The 12,269-nt window shown below is 36.1% G+C and overlaps 1 protein-coding gene across 8 annotated transcripts in view; it reads left to right on the top strand.

The window, feature by feature from the left end:
• The window catches only part of KIAA0232 (KIAA0232 ortholog), a 64,584-nt gene that overhangs the window by 28,895 nt on the left and 23,420 nt on the right, over nucleotides 1–12,269 (top strand). For 4 of the 8 annotated variants that reach the window (XM_062492654.1, XM_062492657.1, XM_062492660.1 and 1 more), the window contains one exon: nucleotides 3,282–3,419. In XM_062492654.1, the coding sequence (XP_062348638.1) occupies nucleotides 3,282–3,419 (138 nt within the window). Of the gene's footprint in view, nucleotides 1–502; nucleotides 569–2,982; nucleotides 3,109–3,281; nucleotides 3,420–12,269 lie in introns of all 8 variants that reach the window. The other 4 variants (XM_062492656.1, XM_062492653.1, XM_062492655.1 and 1 more) reach the window with 2 other exon arrangements.

Raw genomic sequence — 12,269 nt, 5'->3', positions numbered from 1 at the left:
TTCAGTGTCTTCATGACTGAAAATGTCTAATGAAATTATCTAGTTACATAGTAGGTAGGGGGATAGTAGGACTCTGGAGAGTAGATGTTTAATAGCAGTTTAGATATATAAACTTGGGGTTTTTTCAGTATCCAGAGGGCATTGGCTTTCTGTTGAAATCTCGTTAATATTGGATGGCCATCTGTTGAAAATTTAGGTAATGGTAGTCTTGTTTAAATATTCAAACTCTGTAAGTAAAATTTTAGTTTTTCTTTTGTGTGTATGCACACTTTTAAAATCTATAAGTTCAGAGTGGCATTGCTTTTGTGAAAAGTTCAGTGACCAGTGAAGAGCCCTGCATTAAAATGAGCATTACCTTATGGTCTCTAGTTCTGTTAGGAAACAGGTAAATGAAGGCTTCTTGTAGGTGAAGAGATCAGAAGTCTTTGGTCATTCTTTCCACGTGGTTTACCTACCATGCATACAGAATGTTTTGCTGAGCTACTTTCTTTTTCCTGTTAAGGATTTGATACTTTCCAGTCTAAGGAGTGAACCTACTGATGGGCCCCTGACTACTGAAGATGAAAAGGTGGGAGGGGAAAGATTAAGAGATTAATTTAACTAATTTAAACCATTGGGAACTACTGGGTTTTCTGTCCTTTTTTTTTTTTTTCCTTGTCAATTTAGTCATCATAAAAGAAGTGGGTCAGTCTGTGTCTCACTGTTCTACAAACTCACTCACTATAGGATGTATACTTGTATATATACTTTCTTGTTTCTCAGGCATTTTACTTTAATGTTTGGCTTTGTAAAAACTTTGTCTTTGACCCAGAATTGTTCTGATACACAAGAATTATGTTTACTGACTTTTTGTTCTTTGCTGTTCTGCAGGGTTTTATGGGTGTGGTGTTTGATTTGTGTACAAAAAGTGCAAGATCCTCAGCAACTTAGGATATATCAAATACATATATAGTGCTGATAAATAAATGTAGTTTAGATGAGAATTTTAAAGTGCAAAATTTTGCATGGGATAGCTGTAATCCATGGTGCTTGCTAGTCTTGTAAAATCTGAGGCTATAAAACTTAAGAGTTTGTCCAGGAAAAAAAATCCCAACCCAAGTTTTAACCTTGGCAGCCAGGTGTGACTGAAAACCATGTGTCCAAAACTTTTTTTTTTTTGCGTGTATTGTATGAAGAGGTAGAAAGCAAAGGCGAATTATGTTGGAGCTGTGTCCTCAATCCCTGCATCCTGAAAGACAAGCCATGTTGTTCCCAGAGTGCACAAACAACTAACTCACTCTGGAAGGAGGGATGAGACCATGATACCACAGCTCTGGGGTGGGGCCTGAGAGAGAATTCCATTTAGCTTCCCATCCCCATTAAAAAATTGCATATCTCTTAAAAGAGATTTTTCAGTTTTTAAAAGTTGAAAACTGTCAAAGTTTGTAGACAAGTGTCAGGTATTTTTCAAATTACATGCGTGAAGAACTGAATTAAATGCTTTATAAATTTCTGTGAGCATGAAGGTTCTTGCTGCTCTGCTGAGAGATAGTTGGTAAAGCTGTGATGTATCAGTACAAAGCAAACCTTTGTTAGCATAGAGAAAAACAGTAATACATTTTGGGAATGTTTTCCTACTGCAGATGTTGCCTTTGTGAACTTTCCACATAAAATCAGAATAAATGAAGTTAACCCAGTGCAAATTTGCTGGTGTACCTGGATTTTCACCCACACAAATGGGTCTGTATTTACTTATTTGAAGCTGTGCCCATGTGGATGAACTGGAATGGTTTTGGGAGCTGGTGGGGGTAGGTGGTTCTCATCAGTTTGTTTTCTTTCACATGAATGTTGGGAAGAGTTAGAGTGCTCTTCAGCCTCATTGTGTAAAGAAATATATAAGCAATATAAGAAATATATAAGTCTTTGAAAAAAAACTTTAAAAATTATTTTTTTAAATTAATTATAGATATGTACAGTCTTTTAAACCTATTTTCTGATTTTTTCAAATTATTTCTTTTGTTAGTCCTTCTAATAGCAGTACAGTAGCCTGTTCAAATTTTTTAAGTGAATCACTGGCACCTTGCACAAGTGCTAGGAAAAACAGAGTGACTGGTAGCTTTTTGTTCTTTCAGCACTAAATGCAGTTCTCCAGTTTTGGTACTCAGATAAGACTTTAAGCAGTAAATCCAGCAAATTGCTCTGCTCCTTCATGTGAAGTCACAAATGACTGCCCTTCAATGGCTATTTTTGAAGATTGTCTCTCTTGGCCCCCATGTTTATCCCATCTTGTTCTTTGATTGCAAAGGGACAATTATTTGCACTGACAACTTGGTACTTTGTTTTGAAACCATGAGGAATTAGGAATTTTTTTAAATGAGGGTAGGCCTTAGCCTGGTTTTCTTTGGAAGCAGTAATAGATGCATTGAAAGGGTTGAAACAGGTAGGCTGAAAAGATGTTTGTGAATGTCGCTGAGGAAGATTACTTTAGACAAACATACATTTTAAAATGTTAAAGACTGTTTTACTGATAGCCAAAATATTTCTTTCATGAGATGAATATAGGAAATCATGTATGTGCATGTGAACCGACAGTAAAGAACTAGCAAGTCTGATAATAAATTTTGTAAATTCTGAAAAGCCATAAAAAGGGATGCTACATATCTTCAGATAATTGCATATAATACAATAGCATTCTACTTCAATTTTATTGTTCTCCATTGTTCTTACATGTATGAGAAGCCAACCCCACCTACTCACCCTCACTTCTCAATTATTTGAATTTTCTTCTGAAATAGTTCAGGTTTATTTTATGATAGATAGTGCTATCTCTAGCTGTAATCATGTTCATTTTAACACTGAGTTGAAGGCTTCTAACACTGCATTTTCTTCTTCTGGCTTGTTTAACTTTCTCTCTTCAAGTTTGATCTTAACTCAGAACTACTTGTTTTTCATTCTTATTATTTCAGAGATCAGTGAAACTAACGTATTTTGTGTAAATTACAGTAATACATTCAACCATAAGTTGGCCATAAAATTGCCTTTGTGGATATTCTTTGCAATTGGAAAATATTACAGTGAAGTGTGAGTTGCCTCCATATCCTGTGAAAGATGCATGTGCTTTTCTGAATAGTAAGTGCAAGTTTTATGTAATCAAACTAATCTTTAATTTGGCAAAAAATAGCTTTTAGCAGATAGAAAAGGGTTGGTTTCATTTTGCACAGTATGTTATTTGTAGTCCTATTCTGCTATAGTACTGAGATATTAATGTATTTAAATTATGTAATTTCTTCATTTGATTTTAGGAGAATGACATCTTCCTGGGCTGGGAAAAGGGAGCTTACAAGAAATGGGGAAAGAGTAAGAAAAAGTGCTCTGATCTAACACTAGAGGAAATGAAAAAACAGGCTGCTGTCCAGTGTCTTCGCTCTGCTTCTGATGAAGTAAGTTTGGACTATTTAATAGATTCTTAAGGCTTTATGTCCTTCTTTGTGCTAGATATATTTGGCTTGTCATGCTTAGATTTTAATTTGTGGCTTTTTAAAGTGCTAGTTCACCAAGCTTTCTCCAATAATTGTTTTTTTATTTAGGAAATTATGAAATCGGTATATGTTAGAATGATTTCTTAAGAGATTCTGTGCTATGTAGTGTCATGCTTTCCTTTCTGTAAACCCTCACCTGTTCTTGACTGGGGCATTTGCAATGCTCCAGTTTGAGTTGAAATGACCACAGAGCTTCGCATAAAGGTAATTCTAAAAATTTGAAGTTGACTTTGTGCTGTGTGTGAATAGAAGGGACTGGAATATGTGGGCAGAAAGCCATCTTGTTCTGTGCATGCAACATCTGTAATCCAGAATCCCTAAATAAAAAGCCATGTTTAGTAGCAAATGTTCACTTTCCAGATTACATGATTGAGTGGAAGTGAAGTGCACTGACTAGAACAGGTGAGGAAAGGTGAAGGCAGCAGGTTGAAGGAAGATAGATAGCAGAGGCAGCAGATACTGTGTAGTTGAGCAGAAAAGTGGACAAAGGGAGAGGCAGTTGAAGGCAGTGCTTAAAAAGAATGATCTGTAGGACAAGTCAAAGGAAGCTCTCCAGGGAGAGTTTTTCAGACAGCAAAAATGAAAAACTGTTTTTTAGTTTACAGAACTATAAATACTCTGGTCTGTCACTGCTGTAAGAAGAAACTACCCCACCTATGCAGCCTGGTTGCATTATTGCTCTACACACCTTCACAGTCATAGCTTGTGCTTGCATAAGCATTTGGGTGGTCATGTGGAGAGCTGCTTTGGGAAAGTGAATCAGTTTCCTGAGATTAACCTGGTTGGGGCAGAGGAAGTGTTAACCCAGAGAGGTTTCCTCATCAGATTTGTGGCACAGACACTTGTGCCAGCAAGGCTGTGGAAGCGTGGTCAAGGAAGTAGGGAAGATTGATGGTTATTCCCACCACCTTCAGCAGCATTGCCATCACATTCTGGCTCACTGTGAAACTACTTGAGTATTTGTTCAGTTACTAAATTGCTAATTGACTAACTGGGAGATTTCTGAACTCCCATTTTCCCATTACTTATTATTCTAACAAAGTGATGCAAACTACAATTTTGTTGGTACTTAGCTCCGCTCTCATAGTTATAGAATAGAATATTGAGGTCAGCACTGTAACTACCATAGAAGTTAATTTGATTATGAAACAAATACAGAGAAATAATTGCAAGAAGTAATGTCTTTCTTGGGTACATGTTTGTCTTTGTATACTCATTTTATGAACAATAAAATGTACAACTCATACATAGACTATAGGAATACTGATGATTGATTCTTAACTTCAGAAATTACACCCTTGATGCATCTCCACACATAGCTGAAAATCAAGAATCATCACTTAGAACTAAATTTATGTTATATAGAGAAATTTAATTGCAGAGCAAAAGGAAGGAGGTGAATTTATTAATAACCTATAACAGAGAAGGGAAGAAACTATTGAGCTACAGTTTTGAAAGAATAAAAAATACATGGGATCTGAAAGGTTGAAAAGTAACTTCACCTTCGACTCCTGTCACCTTGTCAAATTTTTAGTATTCATTAACTTATAATCTGCAACCTGTAGAGTTGAGTTATTTCAGAGCTATTTTGACTTCTGTTGCCTGCTCAGACAATTAAGCTTGCACATTTGTTGTCATTAATAAAATTGCAGGTCATAATTTTTATAATGTATATTCAGACACAGAATTGATCCTTTAAACCTTTTTTAAAAAATTTTGCTTTGGAGGTAGTTTAACACATGTATTGCATAAAAGAAATACAGACTTTTCTTTTTTCCCCAGAATTAAAGGAAGGGTGATCCTGCATAAATGCTAGTAATACTTTAAAGTAACTTGTAAGATACCTTTTATTTCTGGTTTTTCAAACACATTTCTCATGTTGTTCTGTTTTTGTATTTAAGTTTGTATGCTGATCTGGTGGGCATAATAAATAGATTTTGGACTGTTAAAGGTAATGTTAAAATACTATTTCTGCTGAGGCATTTAAACTGCTCCATACAATGTTCATGGTTTTGTCTTCACAAAAAAATAAAAATACTCTGTGAACTGCAGTTTAAATTGTAGATCAGTTGTGTGTAAGGAGAATTTATAAAAATTGTTGAGATACAAATAAATACTTTTTTTCCAGTGCCACTTGAAATTTTTAAAATAGTTTTCTGAATCATCTTGATAAATGTCTACCTGTGTTTACCTGTGGTTTTTTTTGTTGTTGTCAGATGAGGTGGATGTATTCATTAGGATGTTCTCTTTTTACAAGTGACCTGATAAATGGTCTACGTGGGCAGCTATGGAGCTTGTTTAGTTTTGCTTACCTTCTGTGATTCCTTTTTCAAAGTAGGTAGATGCAGAAATGCCAGTCTGTTCACATGGATATGGAACACTTGCTCTTCCAGCTGAACCTCTCCTTTCAATCTTAGTATTGGAGCAAAACAAGCAAATTTGAGCCCCTTTATTGGGAGTAATTGAAAAAAGTCTTAGTGGATTTCAACATGAATATATTTAAGTAAGATTGTGTTTAAGTGAAGTGGCTGTACTGTTTACCCTGTGCATGTCTGTAGACAGAGTATATACGTGCACGTGTGTGTAGGCACACAAAAAACAAACACAGGGTGACAATTCAAAGAAGGATTCAGTTTAGGATTTTGCAGCCAGATCATTTTAGAAAGAAAGTGTGCAGAGGATCAAAATGTAATGAGGGTCAGTAATAACTTTTCTAACTAACAGGAAATTGCAGAGATATGGTTAATATAATTTTGATTTTTGCACTTGATTATTTGAACCAATAGCCAATAAAGCATTAAGAAATGGCAGACAGTCTGCCTCCTACCCCTACCAGTAACCGAAAGCCGTAAAATCTGGTGATCACTTCAAAAAGGTGCTTGATGGAGAGAGGAAGTAATAAAATAGATTATATGAAAATTGGCTTGATAGTAGTAAGTACTTTTTTGTTGGACTTTCATTTAGTGGTTGAAACAAATACTCTGAAATCACCTCTTGTGGATTTTCATTCCCACAGTATTCCTTCTTTGGGTGTACTTCATTTGGTAGCTTAGTTTTGCTTGAATTCAGTTCTTCCTCTTGTATTAAAAAGAGTAATGCTGTAGAACACTAATCTGAGACAGAAATCCAAGGTTCTAGTTTTAATTTCACAGTGCTGAAAACAAACATCTGACTTGAAGAAGCCCAAGTTTGGTGTTTATTTCTAAAACATTTCCTGCATTGAGGAGAATGACAAGTCAGAGAAGCTGCTCTGCCTCACTGTGTCTTTGCCATGGCAGAGCCTGTTGTGGACTAAGCGTGTTTGTGAAGGGAGGCCTGATTTTGGCAGACACCATGTGTTGTATGTAAGAATGCAAGTTGTTAATGTATGTACATTCTGAGGACAGTATTTTTTGTGTGACAAGAATTTTGGTGTCTCAAATCGTCTATATTTGTATGAATAAGTCTTTGGCTGCAGATGCTCTTGCTGCACTCAGGAGCAGAGGAAATGTAAGTACATTGCAACTTGCCAGAAAATGGAGACAGAATGATGGTGAGAAAGACTTTTAAGACAAGTACTTTAATGTAGCAGTCAATTACTATTCTTACTGTAGTTTTAAAGTTTTTTTCTGAAATAAATAGTTTAAAGAGATGCTGAAGAATTGGTCAAATTTAAAAAGCTTGTTAATATTGACCTTGAGTAGTAATTTTGTCTTAATTTTTATCCTGCTAAAGTATGGAAGAAATTTTAAAATGTTGGTTTCCAATTAACTGGTCAAGTAGAGATATCTATTCTAATGAAACATTGGGTAAAAAACCCTATTGTTTAGGACTGGGGAACATTTATATAAAAGTGCTTTGATGAGAATAAATATTATCCTGAAATTACTGCCTCAGATTTTAAATTAAAACAGCTGATCTGTCAGCATTAAATGACTCAATGGTTAGTTTTGTTGTTGTTTCTAATTCCTTTCTGAAACAGATCAGTTTGTTCACATGCTAGTAGAGATTCTTTTTTCTTCTTCTTTTTTCAAAGCTGATTCTGAAAGTACATTATTTTTTATTTGAATATTGAAACTTGTCATTACTCGTCTTGTTACTGTAAAACAACAGAAAGCAGCATCTTTGAGACTCAGAAACTTATTAAATAAATAGGAGTTTAGAAATTTATGTGTGTTGTTTTCTTACAAGGTGGATACTGTGGGCAAGGTTGGAATTAGAGGTTACTTATGGAGACTGATACATGTAGGACTTGTATATAGGTACATTTCTTCGTAATAATATTGAAATTACTTATGTAGCTGTCCATTGGTCACAAACCCAAGTTTAACTAGTTTGTACCTGACTACTTCTCTGCTAAAATGTGCGTTGTTCAATAGATAGTCAAGAGAGCGAGCAGGTCTCCAGCTGTGGCTGTGGTTCCTGTGGAGTGCGGTTAATGCACGAACGCTTGCAGTGCCACACGTGAGGCTGCACCCCAGAGTTTCATTAAAGCAGCTGCTGTGTCCTGCTGAAATGTGTGAGGGCTTTTTAAGAATGAGCAAAGGAGACAACTTCCTGTGGATCTTACTTTCTGCACTGATGAAACCTGTGCTCCAAGAATCATTCGTTCTCCCAGTGTAGGGGACCACTGTACCTAAGCTGTTCCACAGCACATCCTGAGACATTTCTAGTGTCCAGTGCTGCTGATCTCCCAAGGCCTGTTGTAATGGAGTTCAGGCAATGTGGTCCATTCTGAACTAACCAAGCTCTCAAAATCTAACGGCCACATAAAAGAGTGTACAACATGTTCAAAGCTAGTCTTGCTTGATAGATTCCGTGATGAATTTTGAAAGAGAGCTGCTCTCATATATTTGACAAGAGCACACAGTACCTTCCATCCCACTGTTATAAGAAATTACTGCTTAGGAGTAACATGGAAACATAATCGGTGAAACTTCATAACAGTAATTTCTTTTAAATGCAGTCAGGTGTGGGCACACTAACAGCATAGAGCATTGGCTTTGCTTACTTTGAGTCACGAGGGGAGGAATATAACTTTTCTGATGCTTGTGTTATCATATGGGACTATGTAGAGGAGCAAAGTGTGGCTCTAGTGAACAGTTTTGTTAAAAATTTAAAATGATAATTTTGTTCTCAAATGTGCCTTGCTTTCAGCACAAACTTGAGATGTGTCTAAAATAAGATTTTGTTGAAATTTTCTTAGTGTTTGTCATCTTTCTTACTTGAAGTGCAGAACTGTCAAACTTTAATAGAATCACAGAATCCTAAAATGATTTCGGCTGGAAGGAACCTTAAAGATAGTCTCGTTCCAACCTCCTGCTGTGGGGGAGGGACACCTCCCAGGAGAACAGTTTGCTTGGAGCCCTGTCCAGCCTGGCCTTCAACATTTGCAGGGGTGGGACATCTGTGCAGCTGTTACAGTTCTGGACATAAACCTTTTTCTAAGAAATAATCTGCTAATCAGGCCAAATGAATTAATTGGTTATGATTGCACATCTGAGTATGTCTTTATTGGTGGGTTACTCTGGCCAGTTATTGCTGCCTGCAGAGATTATGGTGTCTGTGTGCCATTTAGACCAAGGCACTGTTGCATAATTTGCCTTGCACTTTGCAATAGCGATAGGCAAGAACTGAGGAAAAAGAACTTCTGGAGTTTGTAGCAAGGGAACAGTCTTTTCTTTTTCTCTTAAGTAGAATGGCATCTTAACTAGATGATTTTAAATTAATTTTAATCACTAATTTATCCCTGCTGTCCCCTGCTTCTCTAATGTAAGCCAGTATTAATTAGGTAATAAATACAGACCGCCATGCTGGGATACCAGGGAATCAGGTTGTAAACATCAGGTGGTTTCTCGAGTTATTTAGATTACATATTTTTGTATAACTAGAAGTGACATAAACCAGAGGGTTAATGTACAGATACGGGACAGCACAAGAATGAATCAAGTTGTGCAAAGGCTATCTTAACAAATCAGAAAGGTTAAGTGCGTGTTGAAAATTTGAATTTATTAAAGCAAAAAAATGAAGTTAGGATCCCAAAAGAGCCTTAACGGTTCTTGAAGCGTATATCCCAACTAGCTCAGTATTAAGCATGTCTGTGTGTCTAAGGATGATTGTTCTTAGACTGGAAAATGCCAGAACACAAAGTCAGTGGATGTTATCTTTCTTTTGGGTTGTATCCAGTTGCCTTATTGTAAGGGATATACTAGCCGTTTCCAGAACATGCAGTGTTCTTTAGAAGAGAATTTTAAAAATTACTTCAGACACCATATAGGAAATGAAAGTCATTTATCTTGCCGAGGTAACCATCACAGAATAAATTAATTACAATAAATCAATTTCTTTTTCTTTATGACTGTGACATTAAACAGATATTCATAGTAACACATACCTGATTTATCATGTTACTGAAGCCACGTTGCTATCTGTAATAGTAACATTAATTGAAGTTGACAAAAGTTTTAATTATTCCAATTTTCGTATGCATTTTCTCAATATAGAAAAGATACATACTGAACTGGACAAATTCCTTATGGGAGTTTAGCCTACACAGAAAAGTAACTTCATAGCATTTAGTATCTCCGATAGTGTAGGTCACTGTCTTGGAGGCTGAAAGTAGGTGTTCAGTGTCATTGAAAGTTATTTCACCTTGTATGTGCTTCCAATGAAAATGGGAGCAAACTGGGGCAAGGCAGATGTGTCCTCACAGCAGCTTTCTGATAAGCCTGGGACAGAAGCAAAGTTGGCATAAGCATTGCTTGGAGGGAGGAGCAGCACAGTCTTTCAGGCACAAAGGAGTGGCCAGGAAAATTGGCCAGAGGAGTTGGTTACAGAGCTCTCTGAATAATGCCTTGTGTTCCATCACACATGAGTATTAGATTATAATTTTCTTTAATGCAGAACAATCATTTTCACCAAAATTTGAGTTGGAGGTCCATTATGAATTCTTATCATACACAAGCAAACTTGAATGAATCTGGCAGAGCACCTGCTGAGGAAAATTCAAGTGTCCTTTCTGCATTTCACTTAATGCAGAAAAGACCTTTTGCATAATTGGTGAGAACACATTTCAAAAGTTTCCCCCATTTCTTTGATAGTACAGAGAAGAACATTTTCTCATGGGCAAGCTGAAGTACTGTGATTAAGTGAAATCTCACAGCAGCACTGCTTACAGGGAAAGCAAGTCTGTTGTGGCTTTGAAGTCAGCATGTTTGTTTATAAGTGATGAATAATAATCAGGAAGAATAGTTTCTAGTGAGGAATTATCCTTTCTTGGGGGGATAACTTCTATTTCAGTGTAGCCTGCTATAGGAGGGATCTAAAAGAATTAAGTTTTAAATAACAGAAGTCAGATTAGCTGCTCTAGTAACCTACATTTAGGGATAGCACGTTCATTTGAAATTAATTTGAGCTGGGAGATGATCTCTTTTATCTAGAATTAGTAAATAACATGTGCTATTTATTATCTCTCTCTCTTAAGAAGGTGTTGTGTGAAGTGGTGAATCATAGCTCTGAAATCTGAGCCTGATCCTAGCTATGTTCTAGATATGTAATTTACCTTTCCTAATGTTGCTTTAATACCAAAGACAGAATTAAGAGAGCTTCAAGGAAGTATTTTTATTTTCTTGTTGGAGAGCTATTGCTCTCGTATTTCTTAAAATGGCTTGGATTTTTGTGATATTATATCAGTTTGCTTGGAAATTGATATTCTGAGGTCGCACATTAGTTGAAGATTACTTTGAATTAAGTATGCATGGGCCCCAAAAAGAGAAGTTAAAAAATAGAATCTGTTTTGCTGACTGGTCAAATATATTTGTTGTAAATCATTACGTATTCAAGTGAACAGATGAAGATTTAATTGTGTTCTTACTTCTAAAGGGTCAAAAAGTTGTACATGTTCTTAAATACTTTTTAGTGTCATCCACCTTATTATGATGGAGGAAAATTCCATAATGCAAGTTGGAGCCTTATTTCATTCCTTTGAACTCCACCTGGGTTGAACAGTCCAGGGAAGCTTCTGTTGTTTTAATGGATTGATTTATTTATTCATTTATTCACATAGTGCTGATCTATGGCCAAGACTTGTTTTTAGTCTTTTTTTTCAGTCAGTCTTGAGTACCTCTTTTGAGAGTACTTGTAATCAGATGAATTATACTCTGTCAGAATGTTAAAAAATGAGAACCTAGACTTCTAACTTTCTCTCATCATCCTACAAAATATAGAAATAGATGTGTGGTTGCAGTGAATCACATTTTATGCCATACTGGTTCACGTGGTTTAACAGCTGATTCATAGAGAAAACCTACCTAATCCTGCACTTGGTGACAGGAGACATGACAGGAAAACAGTCCTGGTACAGTCAGAATACCATCTTCTCTAGGGAGCCCAATGGCCTGTTAAATCAATGATTTGAGACTATGAATATATTGATTTACTTTCATTGCTAGATTGTTTGAACTTGTATTTTGTGAAAGGAATGTCAGTGTTCTCTAGTTTATCCTGTTTCAGCAGGGGTTTGGACTAAATGATCTCCAGAGGCACTTTCCAACCTAAACAAATTCTCTATGTTTGGGAAAGGAAATGAGGATTTGTTTTGAAAGTGAAAGCTAGAAAGCTCACAAAACCCTAATAGCAAATGAGTGATTATTTTAATTGTTCAAGAAAAAGGAAGTGTAATGCTTTTGTTTTTCAAAAAGATTGAAGATGGGCAAGGATCTTTCCCCATACCTTACAGACATGAAGTAACCAGCCATATTTAGTAAATATTTA

The sequence above is a fragment of the Cinclus cinclus genome, chromosome 5, assembly GCF_963662255.1.
Source record: "Cinclus cinclus chromosome 5, bCinCin1.1, whole genome shotgun sequence".
NCBI classification, from domain to species: domain Eukaryota; kingdom Metazoa; phylum Chordata; class Aves; order Passeriformes; family Cinclidae; genus Cinclus; species Cinclus cinclus.
Note: the sequence above shows the minus strand (reverse complement) of the source record. Positions and strands in the feature narration are given on the sequence as shown.